The sequence below is a fragment of the Magnolia sinica genome, chromosome 9, assembly GCF_029962835.1.
Source record: "Magnolia sinica isolate HGM2019 chromosome 9, MsV1, whole genome shotgun sequence".
Taxonomy (NCBI): domain Eukaryota; kingdom Viridiplantae; phylum Streptophyta; class Magnoliopsida; order Magnoliales; family Magnoliaceae; genus Magnolia; species Magnolia sinica.
The window spans coordinates 13,075,290-13,092,805 of NC_080581.1; the positions used below are offsets into that span (position 1 = coordinate 13,075,290).

General features: G+C 41.4%; 1 protein-coding gene across 1 annotated transcript; it reads right to left on the reverse strand.

Annotated features, from left to right (window-relative positions):
* Positions 1-989: 989 nt before the first annotated feature.
* On the reverse strand, positions 990-8,990 carry LOC131256930 (cellulose synthase A catalytic subunit 7 [UDP-forming]). The gene is made up of 13 exons (XM_058258036.1): positions 8,834-8,990; positions 8,537-8,732; positions 7,824-8,023; positions 7,649-7,745; positions 7,146-7,266; positions 6,128-6,394; positions 5,429-5,774; positions 4,768-5,031; positions 4,159-4,371; positions 3,155-3,383; positions 2,876-3,066; positions 2,216-2,569; positions 990-1,841 (listed from the first exon to the last, which is right to left on the reverse strand). The coding sequence occupies exons 1-13, from the start codon at positions 8,906-8,908 to the stop codon at positions 1,260-1,262; spliced, it is 3,135 nt and encodes a 1,044-aa protein (XP_058114019.1). The 5' UTR covers positions 8,909-8,990; the 3' UTR covers positions 990-1,259.
* Between the last annotated feature and the right edge of the window lie 8,526 nt (positions 8,991-17,516).

Here is a 17,516-nt window from a genome sequence, read left to right on the forward strand (position 1 = left end):
CCTTGATTCGTGGGGTGCTGTTTATCTATGACGGCCCACTAGATTGACTCTGTAATGTATTACTATGCAGATGTGCCGTGTGGTGATTTCTTCGATGGCGTTTCTGGAACTCAGATCAAGCATTTGCATCATGGTAAAATTCCTAAGTTTTCTAGTATTACAAGCTTTAGTTGGCATTAACTCCAATGCCCCTTATCCAATGGTTATGGATAGTACTTATCTTGTCAAGGTCCTTGGGTTGGGTTTGGAGTTGAGAAAATTCCGATAAGGTAAGGTCGGGTTGGAAACAATCACATACAGAGTCAGTTTGAGTCATTTTGGGTCAGGTTAATTCGAATATAGTCTGATCTGGTTGGGTTGGGTTAGAATTCAGGTCGAGTCAGGTTGCCAGTTGGGTTCTCTTAAGGTGAGGTTGGGCTCAGGTTGACCAACAACTCGACTGAACCTGTCCAAGTTGCACCCTTGTCATTGATTTGCCTCACTGGTCAACTGGTTGTGGATTAAATATAGGATCCTTGACCCAAGGATATGCAATCAGTGATCTGGACCATTGATCTGTTTGGCCTTTCCTTGGATGGACCTCTTCTGGAAACTCTCATTGATTATGATCATTCTAACCTTCCATTTTGTGAAATGGAAAAGGATGGTTAAGAAGAGAAATGTATCAATGATCCCCATTCACTGAAAATCCCAAGACTGGTGGGGCTAAGATCTTTCACTCTTGAACGTTTCTAGGTCTAGGGTTTTGGGGCATGGCCAACAGGCCAGTGATCTGGACCAATTCATAGTATGGACCAACAGACTTGGTATGGACCACAGAATGATGGGCCCCACTTGGACAAATTGATACTTTACCCAGCTATATATATATATATAGAGAGAGAGAGAGAGAGAGAGGGGTGTGGGGTGGGGGGGTGGGGGGAAGAAAATTATTCAGTTAAAGAATAATCACACTTACAATAGATCCCTTTCTCACACTAGATTATCCACACACAAATTCAATTTCAACCATTGATAATTCTGTGGATTTACACTAACAACGATTGTTTTGAGTATCTTAACGAGCATGTTCATCAAATCCATGTACTAAAATTTAATACACATGTATTACACTTACAAAAATTCCATCTCGGTTTTATTTTTCTTTCAGCTACTCCATTTTGTTGAGGTGTGTACCTTAGCTTAGCTGAAAGCTACCCTCAAACCCAAAAGGCACAAAAACCCAAACATGTTTAAAGAGGTTTCGTCGCGAAAAAATATTAGCAGTTGATTCCACATTGTTTAACATCTGGGCCCTTGGTTTTCATGATGAAGGGATCGATCCGTACCCAGAGTAATGAGAAAATTGATGCTAGAAGCACAGACCAGATGATGACAATGGTGGGGGTCCGGTTCTGCCGGCCCATAAGACCCTTGAGGAATGGATAGAGATGGACGATGACCCAGAATGCAAAGAAGAGCTTTCCGAAGAGTGGGCCCCATGACTGGTACCCATTGTTTATGGCATCAGATATCCCGGCGACGACTCCCACAAGGTTGATGATCAGTAGAGTGGTGGGAGGGATCAAAAGGGTGGTCCATTTGAATGCGTATAGTTCACCGAACTCCTCATCGTCGGTAGCCTTGGAAGTGACGGTGAAGTTAGTGTCGATCCCAGCCAAGACCTTGAGAAGGCCTTGGATGACAGCGAAGAGGTGGGCCGACACACCACCGATGACCCAAAACTGTTCATTCCTCCACCATTCCTCAATGCTCACCCCACTCCACCTTAGCTCTAAGATGCCAGTGGTGAAAATGGAGATAAATAGCGATATGAAGAAGAGGCTCGCAAATGTGCTAATCTGTATCATCAATCAACAAATGATGATTGTTAGCGAGGAAAAGATTAACGGTGAGTTTGGATTCTCAATCAAACTGATTGCAATAATCCCATTCAGTCTATAATGGGTGGTGCCATTTTAATTCATAATGGTAACTAAACACCAAATTGCGATTCCATGTGTTTCAAGATGGATGTTAAACTATTATGATTTCAATTTGGGATACTAGCCGTTCAGTATGAACAACTCACTTGGGTCATTTCCACTGCATTGAGTTATCGCAATTCAATTCAATTGAGCTTCCAAACACTAGCTTAACTAGTGAAACAATGTAGGATCAATGCACTATTCAGATATGTAATTGCGATCGACAGTGATGATGATGATGATGTTACCGTGGGCATGATGAATTTTCCGGTGAGCAAGCAAATGGCAGGGAGGGTGCAATATGCAACGAGAGGGAGGGAGGTGAAGGGGTAGATGGTGGTGTTGACATAAGCAAATCGCTCAAGCCACTTCAGGTGGCCACCCTTGTAGCCATACCAGACAGGACTGTGGCGACTGAAGAAGATCTCGACAGAACCAAGGGCCCACCGGAGAACCTGATTGAGGCGATCCGACAAGTTGATGGGCGCTGAACCTTTGAATGCAGGCCTCTTGGGCATGCAGTATATGGACCTCCAACCGCGGCAATGCATCTTGAATCCTGTTAGAATGTCTTCTGTGATCGACCCATAAATCCAACCAAGCTGCACATGGTAAAACCATTTTAGTCTGTCTGACGATTGAAACTACTGTCTTACTATTGTTCTTGTTCATGATCCTGTCTGTGTTTGGATGCACTATTCAATTGAATTGCACTAGTTAGTTTGATTAAGCAGAACTGACAAAATTCTACCAACCATTTTCAGTATTTGACTAGTTCCAATTGTATTTACATTCCTTTCAAATTGGATTTGAAATAAATATAATTGCAATTTGATAAATTCTCTTGTTTGAACTGAATGTTTGTGATTCAATTCAAATGTGCATCAAAATGCTCCATTTCTCATTACCTCCTTTCCCCAGTCAGTTTTATCTTCATATCCACAGCTGATGACATGAATAGCTTCTTTGAGCAGAGCGGCAGGACCTGATGATGGAGGTACTCCGCCTTCATCCATCAGAGTCGACGTCACGAATGTTGCGGACTGTCCAAATCTCTTCTCAAAGTTCATCTGTGACATCAACAGTTCCTTGTCGTCGTCTGAAATGGAAATCCAAAACTGTTAAGTTTTAGAAGATTGAATTGAAACATGGACTAGTTAAGTTGATTTTCATGTGATCTAAGTGACCTTGAAAGCTTGGTCCAGATGCATCTCCTTCATGCTGGTTCTTTCCACTTGTGGAATACTTTGGGAGCTTCTTGCGGCGTCCAAAGCATGGGCAACAGTCACAACTGACCATTTTCGGACGTTTAGGACCCTTGGGAGGTTCATACCCATATAGAGCTTGTCTTCTGAAAACACAACCAGTGCCGACATACACTGGACCCTGTATACCATCCAGTCCTTTCATGTTGATCTGTGAAACCCAAAAACAATATCAGATTCCACCTTCAAAAATTCATGTTTGTCAAAATATTAAAATGGAGAACCCCCATGGAATCTTCAGGAAATGGAGAACTGCAGAATCCAATAGCATTCTGTTGTTTGGTTATGAGTGTTGTCATCCATGCAATAAATTAAAAGATCGACTGTCGAACAACAAGACCTGTCTCTATTAAACATGGAAATATAAATTTAAATGATTTTATTCGATTTCTGACTAGAAGCTAGAAAAAAGAAATCAATTTCCTCTCTTTTTATGGTTTCTCAAATAGAGGAAACTATCACATCAGGGATTTCCACAGTTTTAAGGAATGTGCAATGTTTGATTGAGCATTTCCTTGGCCTAATGAATTGAACATGTAAGGCTCACTTTTTGGTAAGTCTCCATGATGAATGGATGATGCCCCAAAAATCTTTCCAATCAAATGATTTTAACTGTCCCATTGAACCCTCTTGAAATTTGGGCCATTGATTGTAATTGTCCACTTACACCAGATAGATAGTGTAATCTGATATGTGGATATTACCGAATCGCAAAGTCCATGATGGGCCCACCTGATAAACCTATAACAGAATGGACAGTCCCATGATGGGGCCTACCTGATAATCATATTGCCGAGTGGCCAGTCCCATGATGGGGCCTGTACTTTTATCGTCTTTCTTTATAAATTCAGTTTCAGATACAGTGTTTGATTTTATTTTTCTGTGAAGGCCAGTGAAATTTGATGTCTACTGAGTGAAACACTTACGTCGAAGAAGACAGTGTTCCGATTGGCATATCGATCATTCCGATCAATGCCGTCGAACCTTTGAGGGAACTGGACATAGCACACCTTTCTTCCGATCTGTGGGTCCATCAAGAAACACATTGCCTCCCTGACAGCCTTGCTGTTGTTTATGTAATGATCACAGTCCAAGTTCAGCATGAAAGGAGCATTGGTGAGCACTGCTGAAACGCGAATCTGCAATAACCAACGCCATGGGTTTGTCCAATCAACCTATACTCTATATTACTCATCATCAGAGCACTTGCAAGCGGGCCAGAAACTGGGACCATGGGGCACACGTGATATGATGTGCGGCCCGATGGTTCTATCTAGAAAACTAGAAAACCCCAAATGCTAACATATAAATCTTATGACCATAAGGGTATATGGACTGCAAGTACTGATTTCGTCAACTAGTTGGATCCAACTGTTTGATTTGGGACTTGAAATTGCAACCAATGAATCCGATGGACGAAATCATTCGAACATGAGTGATATACCCCATGATGCAAATTAGAACATCTGAAAACATGTTATACCAAAGAAATCAACAATGCAAAGAATAATGAAGAAGAACTGAGAGCTAATTACCAGCGCATTCATGGCACCAGCTTTCTTGTGATGCTGAAATCCAGGTCTCTTCTCTCTAGAGACGTAAACGAGGCGAGGTAGCTCATTTCCTTCAGTGTCCAGACCTCCACTGTGGCCCAAGAAGACTTGGATCATTCCCGGATGATCACGGGTATTGTTACCAGGCCACGGGGTGCCGTCTTGCATGATCCAGCCTTCTGGAGGAGCTTTCATGGCCTTGGCAACCAGAGCGTTGATCCGTACCTTGAATTCTTCATATTCTCTCTGCCAGCAATTCATGTAAAGAGGATTTCAATTCATGTATAGTTACATATTTTTTGACATATCATCGATATGAATAATGTGATCGTTGCACTGGATGGTGGGCTCCACCTTTCAATACCATGGATCATTGGATATGCTGGCTCACCGATGATTGCACTAGGCCAAAAATTCACCCTGACCAGATGATCCAAGGAGCCCAATAGATGGTAAGACTTAATTTCTTGTTGGCCACTCTGTTGGCTCTTGATTGAATGGATTAGATCACTGATCAGGGTGATTTTTGGGCTCTTCGATCCATGGTGGGGCCCTCTATCCAACGTTCCTGGACTTGGCCTAGTTTCGAATTTGATCATTCCCCATGAATAATTATATCGTAGATAATGAATGAGTTTCCAACCTTCATAGCTCTTCGTTCCTTAACGAAAGTAGGCTGAACTTTGTCCTTGAGATAATCCATCTTGAGCGAAAAATACATTTCTGGCGCTCGGGGCTCGATGCTGAATTTCTTGCAGAACGGAACCCATTTACGAGCAAATTCAGCAGTCTCAGAGAGTGATTCAAATGTGAGCATGGATGCTCCATCATCAGAGACATAGCAGGAGACCTTGTCGACCGGATAATCCATGGCTAAGATCGAAAGCACTGTATTCCCTGTAACAAGAGGAGGTTCCTTCAAGGGATCGACAGTGCTGACGAAGATATCCACAGGAGCAAGCATCGACGGCTCACCTTCTCTTTCATATCTGTACATCCAAACACAACCAGATGATTGTGGATACAAGCATTGTTTCAACTGTAAGTTCAGATACAATTCTAGTAGGAAGATCCTTCAAAACACTGATAATGATCCGCCGTGAAACACCCACAATGGAGAATCACTATGGGAAGATCTTATCACCATGAGATCAAGATCAAATGCGGATCATTAAGTGGGGCCTACTTGGCTCACATTGCACGAGAATTCTTGTGAGTGGGGCCCACTTCTCCTCATTGTCCAATCTTTCAACAGATGATAATAAGAGTCCATTGTAGTAAACCAGTGCTATGTGTGTTTCACAGCATATCAATTGAAGGAAAGAATTATCAGTTCTAGTACCTGAGAGATAGGCGGTCAAGATAAGTCTCACGGTCGATTGGGAACCATTTGGGGAACTGATCGAGGATCCAAGAGAAAGCGAACCAGATCTCGCAAACAATAGAGGTGAGCCAGAGCCCGATAGCATCATGCACCGGATGCAGGATTCTATATCGGAGGAAGACGGCGAGGACCACCAACCGGATCACAATCACCATTCTGTAGGGATTGAGCTTGCTCGAAGCAATCGGTACTTTCCTTGACAATGGCTGTCTTGCCTCATCCATCCTGCATGGTTTGCACTTGTAACATTTCAGCTTCAAAATAGTGCCCCACATGGAGAAGTGGCAAATGATCCATCATTGAACAGCGATAGCGAAGGTTTTCTGTTGGTGAACCTTATCACCATCAAAAGAAGCTGGCCGCACTTGATCCAACCACTTATTGGAAAATCAAACCAAGTGGGGCTTTCTATCACCATCTGATCTTGATCTGATGTCCAAAAGGTTCACTGGTAGGTAAGCTTCGCTATGGATGTCCGGCACCGCGTCATTGCACAGATATGAGAGAATGTTGAGTAGCACTAGCTTTTATATAAAATATGAAAAATGGTTCTTCAATTATTATGTTGATCATTAGAAATCCTGTGATCTTGATGGAATGATGGTCAGATGTTATGACCATTACCTCATGTTTGGGGCCTACCAATATAACAGATAGTTGCCCTGCACATTAGAATCATCCCATCAAGATTTCGTGCATCCAAATTCAATGCTAGTTATAACCTGATCATTAATCAAGAATATCTCTGTAGTTAAAAAGACCAGGACTAATGAAAATGCCAAACAATCGAACCATTTTTAAAGTATTTTAACCATGAATGGATTAACTTATAAAAATATAATTAGATCGAAACACATATTATTCAAAAATCTTGTTTTTATTTTATTACTTTCGAAGCTGTCAAGGACATTTCTTCATTTTGAAATGTAAAAAATTGGTTATTCTTAAGATGAATTCAGGTTAGCAGGCACCGTACAAGGACATGTCCGCATCAACATCATCTGGGTCGGGTCCTAGAATTCCTCCTTGCTTCGATTTCCACTCGTCCATCCTGTCTTTCCAGCCGCCCTCTTTGTTCTGATCCCATTTCGCGCTTCCTGCTCAAATCGACATGTCAATGTTCATAATTTCAGTATCATCGGCGTATTAGATTATCAAATTACATTGAAAAAAATTGAATAATCCTGTCTCTCCAATAGGTGGGCCACATCTTGGATAGGCAATGGTCCCAGAATAACTGGCGCTAGCGTTTGATCCTAACCAACCTAGTGTAAAAGTACATTTTTACGGACCATTTCCTATACCTGTTGTGGCAATCCAAAATGAAGTTATTGATCAGATGGCCAGGAACATTTGATTGGTCTATTTTTTTTTTTTTTAATGCATATCCCATCCATCCAATCGTAGCTGGATGATATGGATCGATAATCATGTGCATAGATCAAGTGAAGTAGAAATCACGACGGCAATTTTTCTTACCAGGCTCTGACACCGGGTAAGGATGCACACGCTTGTGGAGTGACGATGAGAGTATCTGTTCTCCATGATGATTAGGCAGCGGGAACTCGCCACTGACCTGCATAGATTTTAAATTCGATTTGTTGGGTGAATTGCAAATCTCAAAAACAGAGGAAGTCTCAAAAAATTCACTTACTGGTCGAGATCTTGCATTGGTTATGATTGGAGGGAATTGGGTGCTTTCATTGTCGTCTGGACCTCTGCCATAGCTCATCTTCCCATAGAGCATCGCTTCTGCTAGATGTTTCTCTTTGTTCTTTTGGTCATCAATATTGAATTCGTGCTCGATATCATCGATGTCTTCTTCATCATCGTCTCCCTCCACTCGGGGGCTCCCTTAAGAATGCATTAGTACAAAGATTTAGGAAAAATACAGGACAAGATCTTTCTTGTTCGATGGTGAGCCACAAATGTAAGTTGAATGTGGACCATCGATTAAGTTTCTGACCATCAATTTGAATCATAAATATGTCGACCACCGGATGAGAAGACCGGCCTGATTTTTCAACCAGGTTGTTTACATGATGGGGCCCATCTCAGCAATTGGACTTTGTATGCATTTGCCAAGTTATCGTTATAAGAAAAAAGGGTGGCCGTCGATCATAACAACATTCGTTTCTGTTGGGGGACCGCAGAAGCACACAGAAATGAATCAAACAAAGTATTCCAATTGCACAATCAAGCCCAATCACAAAGACTCCGAATTTAACGTGAAAAAACCCTTACGGGAAAAAACCACAGCATAAAGTGACATATGAAACTGTCATCGACAGACGTTGAATTACTGATTTGAGACATCAATCAACAGTTTCAACCATAGCACACAGCATGATAAGATGAACTACAAACCTTTGAGCCGCTTGTACCGGGTCTTGCACTGTGGGCACAACTGGGTCCCTTCTCTCCTCTCATATTCATAGCATGGCCGGCACACCGGAAAACCACATTCATTGCATGCAACAAAAAGATCCCCATCCACTGTTACCCCCACCTCGTCGCCGCAGATCTCGCAAACCATACCATTCAATGACTTCAATGGCTTGGGCTGCAGGGAAAATGATCAAGACCCAATTGAAATTATTAGCCCAAAAATTCAAAATCGAACTCATTTCAGTAATAAAATTTCATTCATGGTTATTTCAGTACCTCTTCGTGACCATGGATGACAACAAGCTCATTGCGGTTGTGCGATCCAGCGACCAGCCCTGCACTCGCTTCCATTTTTCCGGTGATGGGGTCGGAGATTGGGTCGGTAGACGTCCAAGATTGGCTGATGGGTTTTGTAGAATTGGTTATGGTGATCTATGGCTGTGGGTCAATCTCACCTAATGTGTCCTGTCTATGGTTGCTGAGTCGCCATTGCTGCGAAGTGAAGCTATGTCTGTATTCAACCACCTTCTCATCTCCTGCGCTCTTCCAACCACCTGACGAAACGAGGTAGGTAATTTTTTATTGGATTGACAAAAAAGCCCCTGGCTCTGGAGGAAATGACTTTTTAAGTCATTTAACTGTAAAATCCATGGTCTACGGTCAAGATTACAGTGAATGGCCGTCACTGATAATGTCTATGTTTAGGAAATGTAAAGAGTAATCCGGACCGTCTAAACGGCTTTTCAGATTATAGATGGACTGTAATATATAAATAACACGGAAGAACCTTCAATTTAGTGGGTTTCTGAAGGATGGTTAGCAGTAAAAAGCGAAATCCAAAGATAAAAATACTTTTTTTCGGTGGAATTTAAATATATGTTCCATCCAAAATGTGGACTAATATCTGAACGGTTCAGATCATACTGCGTGAACGGTGGACGCTCAAAAAATTGGGGGTGAACTATCCACGTAGTTTATGGCCCATCGTACATATTCTAAGGGGGAGTTATTTGATGCTCTGGCCGACTGTGAGACGGACGCGGATGCGTCCTGAGTAACTCAGACCGAGTAAACTCCGTGGGGCCCTCTGATGATCTATGTGTATTATCCACGCCGTCCATACGTTTTATCATCTCATTTTATAACAGGAAAAAAATTTAATCATATGAAAAGCTCGAGTGGGCGACACCGCAAGAAATAGGGGTGAAAATAACGTACACCGTTGAAAATTTCCTAGGGTTCACAGTGATTTTATTTGTCATCCAACCTTTTCATAAGGTCAAAAAGACATGAATGAAGGGAAAAAACACAAATATCAACTTGAGCTAAAACTTCCGTGGCCACTAATACTTTTTTAACGGCAGGCGTTTAATTCCTACGGTTTACTGTGGTGTGGTCCACTTGAACTTTGGATATGCTTCAAATTTCTATTCATGTCATGAAATGAACTGAAAAAAATTTAAGGACGGCGTAGATAAGACACATACATTCCAGTGGGCCCCATGTAGCCTACTGAGTTACTCAGTAGGCAATCCGCTATGAGACTTGGTATGAAAGCATTCAGAAAGTGAATACACGTGGAATACATTAACTCAATCAAACCGACTAAATGGTGGAACCCACTGTCGTACCAAAATCAGATGGTTAGACAATCCTAACCTCTGATTTTTGGACGCTCGTTCGTCGAAAAATATTTTTCATTTTTAACCGTCCAGTAAATACCTTCCAATCCAATAGTTACATAATAAAGCAATTGTAATTTTTGGTTCATGATACATCTAAATAGAGATCACTAATTTGGACGGTTTATTTTTAGTTACTTGTACGCCATGTTTGCAAATTCCAAGTGCCTGCATATCATCCATCACACTCCGCCAGAGTATCGAAGTTTTTTTCTACTCCAATCTTCGTAGAAGATAGAACACAATTTAGGCGCCTAACAGCGGTGACGTGGACACCTGGATAGTGACCTCCACGATCCACGTGGTGCCACTATAATAGGTGGGCCACAAGACAAAAACGCACGAACATGATGTTCAAATGTTTAAATGATGGTCTCCAGCATCGTTTCTAACCATCAGATTGTGAAGCCATTGATTAGACAGTGGAGATGGTGAGATTCTCATCACATTACTGCCCATAGCGGGGGCCAGCAGATGGATGGCTGGATGCTTTCCGTCAGGTCTAAATGATGCACATTAGAAGTCCATTTGGCATATACACAACCGTTGGATCTCAATTTCATGATGATCAGACCCATATAAAAGCGTTAGGCCCACGAAGCAAGTCCATACTAAAAAAGTAGTGGGTCCCACATTCGGAACACTGCAAGATATGTAACTTTCATTCCCACCGTTTAATCAGTGTGTCCATACTATAAAATGGCTGTCTTTTAGATAAATTATCAGATGCAGGCAATGTATGTGAACTCTCACGTAGAGCCCTTTTATCCGGTCAATGTCATGCGCGTAGTACAACTGCACCGTGCGATAGGTGGGCCACACGTTGAAGATCACATCGAGCAAAAATCAGGCTTGTCTACAAATCAGGTGGATCACACCATCAAATCAATGGACGGCCTTTGGTGATCTGACTCAAGATAGAGGTCTGGCCCACCTAATGAGTGGATCAGCCTGACTTCATGGCAGTTGATTTCATAGATTGTCCCGTCCTTTTCACGGCTCCTATGTCCTGCACTCATGACACGTTGGTGAGAAAGATTGGTACAGTACGGGCTTTCAGTTTGTACAAGTTGGATCCATGGTTCACCATCCAAACCGTTGATATCATGGTGCCCACTTTGGATGGCCCATGCGCCAAAAATCTCACATATGGAAGAATAATAACCCTTCAGTAGGCGGCCGAATAAATAGACGGTTAAGATAGAAAATAAGCAACGGTGCACATTCAACCTCAAGAAGGCCACTCATTCTAACCTACGTGGTTTTTGGCGTAGGGCCATCTAAGACCCATCATACCAATGGTCTGGATCAACGAGTCTTATACAAACACAAAATCCGTAAGTACAGTACCAACCTCCTGGAGAACATTGTACAACGGAGAATTATCACGTACGTTGGATTTCGATCGTATGGTAGTTACAACGGAAACGGATTGGCTGCTACTCCTGCCACTAGCCCGGTGGCTGGTGGTCGGTGCTCTGTGGGCCCAACCATGATGCATGTGTTTCATCCATTCCGTTCATACATTTTTATAGATCATTTTAGTTCTCAATACAAAAAATGAGAGGGATATAAATCCCAGGTGGACCACACCACAGGAAAACAGTAGCGATTGGATATCCACCATTTAAATCCTTCGAAGGCCTACTATACTGTTTATTTGACATCCAATCTGTTGATTAGGTAATAAAGACCCAGGTGAAGGGAAAAAACAAAGATCATCTTGACCCAAAACTTTTATAGCCCCCAAAAAGTTTTTAATGGTCGACATTCATTCAACACTATTTCCTGTAATGTGGTCCAATTGAGATGGCTATATACTTAATTTTTGGTCTCATACCTTAAAATGATCTATAAAAATATATGAACGGAATGGATGAAAATACTACATCATAGTGGGTCCCACAGAGCACCGACCACCAGCCAATGGTGTGCGAGGGCTATCAAAAGTGTTATATACATTTCATCCAAATTCCAGCGCGATCTACAAGGAATGTGGGGTCTGCAGTGAGCCGTAAATTTCATCCAAACCATTCATACCGTGATCCTCCATTAGGAAGAATGGAATGGACATAAAATAAATCCATTCCATAACTTATCTGGGCCACAAAAAGTAAAAATATAGGTTTTATCCATGATTTTTCCTTTCTCCCTATAGCGTGTCCCACCAGATTTTGGATTGGAATGACTCATGAGGAATACTGAAACATGAGAGATGCACCATATGAACGGTTTAGATTCCACATAAACATCAAAGTATAAGCGCCACACAGCTAGAACGTACGGTTATTACCATATGTCGGAACGTATAGGATCCTTCCCCGTAGTCCACACACCGAATCATTTGTGTCACATCGATAGTATCCCTTAAGAAATTTGAGGGCATTTTCGTCCAATGCAAGAGAAAAGAGTGTATACAAACTAGCTTCGGTATATATGCGTCGCTTTCATGCGTTAGGCAGGTACGTGGATGTAGGGTGGCGCATGCTTGGAGTTTAAGGACTTGCAACCAAAGGCTCGTAAACGGTAGGTTGTAAGTTGAGGGGTCTCTCGATCGTTCAGATGCAACATCCCTCCAACCTGTTCAAACGGATCCGGGTCTGATCCGTTTTGATCGGGCCCACCAAGTTTATTTAATGGCCCACCGAGCTCGACCCAATTGAGTGTAAGTGAGACCCATCAAAGAAGTGGGTCAAGCTGGCCAGCCAATGGAAGATCTGAACCATTGACAGCCCTGTTCACATGCTGGTTGTAACAGGCCCAGAAATAGATGGAAGAGTCAGCGAAACGGAACGGCTCATTCGGTACTGAGTCGAGTCGGGATTCAGCCGAGTCAGTGGGTGACTTGTCCTTGTCAGACTGAGTGCAGCATGTTTTGATTGCTTTGGCCCAGCCCAGTTTCAATCCTATTAAAAGGCTAACACCTAAACATACACTAACCCACAGGCATCATCTTTCAGAGCTCACACGATTTCAATTGAATCCTGACCTTCAATCACAGACCTACTTCTATAACCAGACCATTCCCAGCGTCCATCCCAAAGTTGAAGAAACTGTGTTAGGGAGGTGTCTGGGTTCGACTTGATCGCCATAAGTGCCACAGGTTAGCTAATCAGGCACAGATCATAATGCTAGAATTCTCTTTTAAGGGGGGGTCTCAAGAAGATATGGTTAGTGGGCCCCACTTGATGTAACTGCTTATGAGGTGGTAGGATGAAATTGGGGCCCACTTGATCTGGGCGTTCATCTGACTAAAGGCCCCACCAGTAGGCCTCCTGGCCCAACAATGTAGTGGAACCAGCACGGTCCGAGTCTGATTCCTGAGCCCCATGGGATGATTTGGGACTGAAGTCAGGATCTTAGTACTTGGGCTGGACTGGTCTTTCCGACAATTGAAGTGATCCGGACCATTGGTCTTTCGTGTCCAACGTGAATGGACCATTCACCAAATATTCCTAGAATATAAGATTCTAGCCACCGGTTTTGGACCTTTATTCAGTTGAATGACTATCTATGTAACTTTTCTTTTTGGCTATGTATTTGTAGGCCATAACTAGAAAGGTAAGGATTGTCTTATCCAGGACATTTTTGAGCATACTCCATCTGCCGTGGGGTCCAGCATCCCGATGGTCTGGATCGATGAACTATGGGCCCCACATATAAAAACTGGAAATACCATGGGCCCCACTTATAAAAACTGGAAACTCCATTATCATGTACAAAGCCTTGGTTGAGATCATATAATTCCTTGATTTGAAAGGTCCTCCTCAAGGTAGGTAGAAAGGATTTATTCTAGAACTCTGCTTGTGGGGCACATTGAATAAACCAGATCCAACCATTCTGTGGACCACCTCATGAATTTATTTGATAGTTTTGGGTGGATGCTCAGGATGCCGTTTGGCTGGTGACCCCAGCATCAGCCAGCTAGCTGGTGTCAAAGCTTTGTGGGACCACCATGATGTATGTATTTTATCCATCTGTCCATCCATTTTGCCAGATCATTTTGGGCATAAGCCCAAAAATGAGTCACATCCAAACCTCAACTGGACCACACCATAGGAAAGTGGGGATTGAATGCTTACTGTTGAAAACTTTATGGGGCGATTCTATGCCATCCAGTCTGTTGATTAGATCACATAACTCTAAATGAAATATCAGCTTGATCAAAAACTTATGTAGCCCCATAAAAGTTTCCAATGCTAAGCGTTGAATCCCCACTACTTCATATGATGTGGTGCACTTGAGCTGTGGATCTATCTCATTTTTAGGCTCATGCCCTAAAATGTGCTGGCAAAATGGATGTACAACATCGATAAAAAACATACATCATGTTGGAGCCCACAGAGCTTTGACACCAGCTATCTGGTGTTAGTGTTGGTGTTGAGGTCACCAGCCAAACTACACCCGGTTGTTCAAGTCCTCTGGTAATTACAGACCTAATTTTGGGACATCCAATCATCATAGTGAGACTCACTTGATATGAAGAATATGATAAAGTAGATTTCATTGGACATTTGAATAACACGTGAGTGAACAAATTCCATGCATGATAATAACCACATGATAATAACCACAACTAGAGAAAAAGTACCACGGATTCGATCCATTTACCAATCTGGTTTATATTTTAGTCTGAAATCCAACCATTGATAATTTGAGTTAACATCCATCAGAACTTAAACCACTTATCCTTAGCATAAGATACCACGTGATCATTAACTTTATTCCTTAGCACAAGATATTAGGTAACCATGATCTAATGATTCAAAGATTTCTACTTTCCAATCAAATAGCTTCTCCTTAGAATCCTACAGCCAACATCGAAGAAAAAGGTATTCTTTACATTGTATCCAAATAGGTTACGATACCATGGAAAAAACATTTATGAACAACAAAACATGCGTCTAGAGCTTTGCTAGGTTTGTGTGCAAGTCAGCTAATGCACAAGCCACTATGTAGGTGCAATATCCAATCAATTAAAAGGATGCTACAATGTAGATTTCCTGTAGAATCGGGTGGGTCATAATTAAGTTACCAAATATATGGTTGTGAAAAATCAGCTGAAGTTATCTAGACTGTCTACTTATTTTTAATATCATGGCACACCTACTAAGTGGATCACCTGTATCTTTCAGCAATAGCATCTACTTGGTGAGGTTTACATGACCGATGGTTTGGATATTTCACCTGTGTACCATGGTGACTTATGTGGCTGTATGTTTATCAAATACCTTGTACAAGAACACATGATCTCTAATATATATATATATATATATATAGGGTATAGCAGGTATGGCAAGTACTGCACTGCACACGGAGAGAGTTGCAAGTAGAGACAGAGATAGAGAAAATGAGGGAAATGGTCTAGCTATATGCAGAGAGAGAGAGAGAGAGAGAGAGAGAGAGAGAGAGAGAGAGAGAGAGAGAGAGAGAGAGAGAGAGAGAGAGAGAGAGAGGTTCTAACAGTGATTAATGCATGCTTTTTTAGTGTTGTGGTCCACTCAAGCTTGAGATATGCCTTATTTTTTAACTGAGATTCTTACATAAGCCATCATATATAATAGATATAAGATGTAGATTACACAGTTATCATGGTGGGACTCATAGAGCCTTTGTTGTATGGTCCCCTCCCGACATGCTTGTGTGCAGGCTACACACAAAAGAGAAAAAGAAGTTGGGACAGGCTATTAAAATACCCTTCAGGTGAAAGGCCATCCACACCCAAAAACTACTTGTTAAAACCTGTTCTTGCGACTAATTGCAGGGGGTAAAATTGGCCAAATGCTATCATATATAGTATAGATAAAAGATATGGTAAAGTTCTTATAAATTTGAAATTTGAATGTTTGCTCTCAGTTCAGTTCAATTTTAGCTAGGTTGGTTTGACTTCAACCGTTCAGAATTAAACCAAAGACAGAATTAAACCAAAGACATGTTGGGTTGGGTTGTTTTTAGAGATGTGTCTAGAACTTGTCGGGTGCCCAACCCATTTGCATCCATTGCTTGCAAACTATGGGACCATGAAAAGGGACAAGAAGTCCTGTTGCAGGGATCTCATGAAATGAAAGCCCCATGAGACCCACCCTGATACTAGTGTGACATTTACTCTATCCATCTTTTAGTACATCAGTTCATATTATGATGTGAGCTCAAAAATTAGGCCAACCCAAACCTAAGTGGAGCACACCATGGGAGCGGTGGAGGGGATGCTTGCCATTGAAAACTTCCTACGACCCGCCATATTTATATGTCATTTAACCTATCAGCAAGGATATAGTTAATATCAACATGATCACAAACTTGTGCTCTAAGGTTTTAATGGTAGTTGTGCCATCCCTACTTTTCCTTGAGTTGTGGCCCACTTGACTTTTGTGTATGCCTTATTTTTAAGCTTGTATCCTTGCATAACTCGGACAAATGATGGAATTCAGTGGATGTCAAACACATCAAATGGACCCAAGGATGTGTTTGTTGTTAAGGGCTTTTTTTTTTTCTTTTCTTTTCTTTCCTAAATTCTATAGTAATGCAAGTAGGTCATCATTATTATTTCTTTTCACTATTTGTTTAAATAAATATTATGACACATAAATTGATAATCAAATACATATATAAAAGAAAGATAAATGAATTTTTAATTATTATATTTTTAAATTATAAAATCTCACTTTATACAATTTTATATGGCTTAAACAAACAACCAAAGCATATTATCATTATGATCAAATGTAACTGACATCACCAAACAAGTAAAGTAAATTATTATCAATGTCCATTTTTTTTTTCGTTTGCTAGATAATTGGAAAAACAAACGCTCTCTTTCTCTCTGCAGCAATAGCGCATGAGAAATTGAAGTGCAATGAAAATGATATTTCAATAATTTCAACTAAGATATTATTATTATTATTATTATTATTTTGAGTAACTGCTGCTAGTTAAAAGACTCAACAACTCAGACCAACTTGATCGAGTCACGATTCGCCCAAAGAAGGGTGAATAAGCCCAACTCAGCTACATCTAGGTCGACTCGTGGTGTCAATCTGGATTGGATCTGACTGAGTCTTGAGTCAATTTTAAAACCATAAGATGGTGTTCAAAATTATATAAAGAAATTTCTTGCCCATTAACACCAAGCACATATACCAATATGGCAAAGCTCGAGAGCCGAGCTTTCCATCAAGTGGGACACACTGTTTAGGAGATCTAAAAATTGCAGCCCACCTGATGGAAAGCTTGGATTTTGGACAAGTGCAAAGTAACCCATTGCAACAAAACTGATA

Excerpts from the sequence above, each read along its gene's own strand:
- LOC131256930 (XM_058258036.1), bottom strand. The coding sequence starts at position 8,908 with ATGGAAGCGAGTGCAGGGCTGGTCGCTGGATCGCACAACCGCAATGAG. Across the intron at positions 3,067-3,154 it reads ATCTGGACCAAGCTTTCAAG|ACGACGACAAGGAACTGTTG; the intron begins GTCACTTAGATC and ends TTTCCATTTCAG. Across the intron at positions 2,570-2,875 it reads AAACTGACTGGGGAAAGGAG|CTTGGTTGGATTTATGGGTC; the intron begins GTAATGAGAAAT and ends TACCATGTGCAG.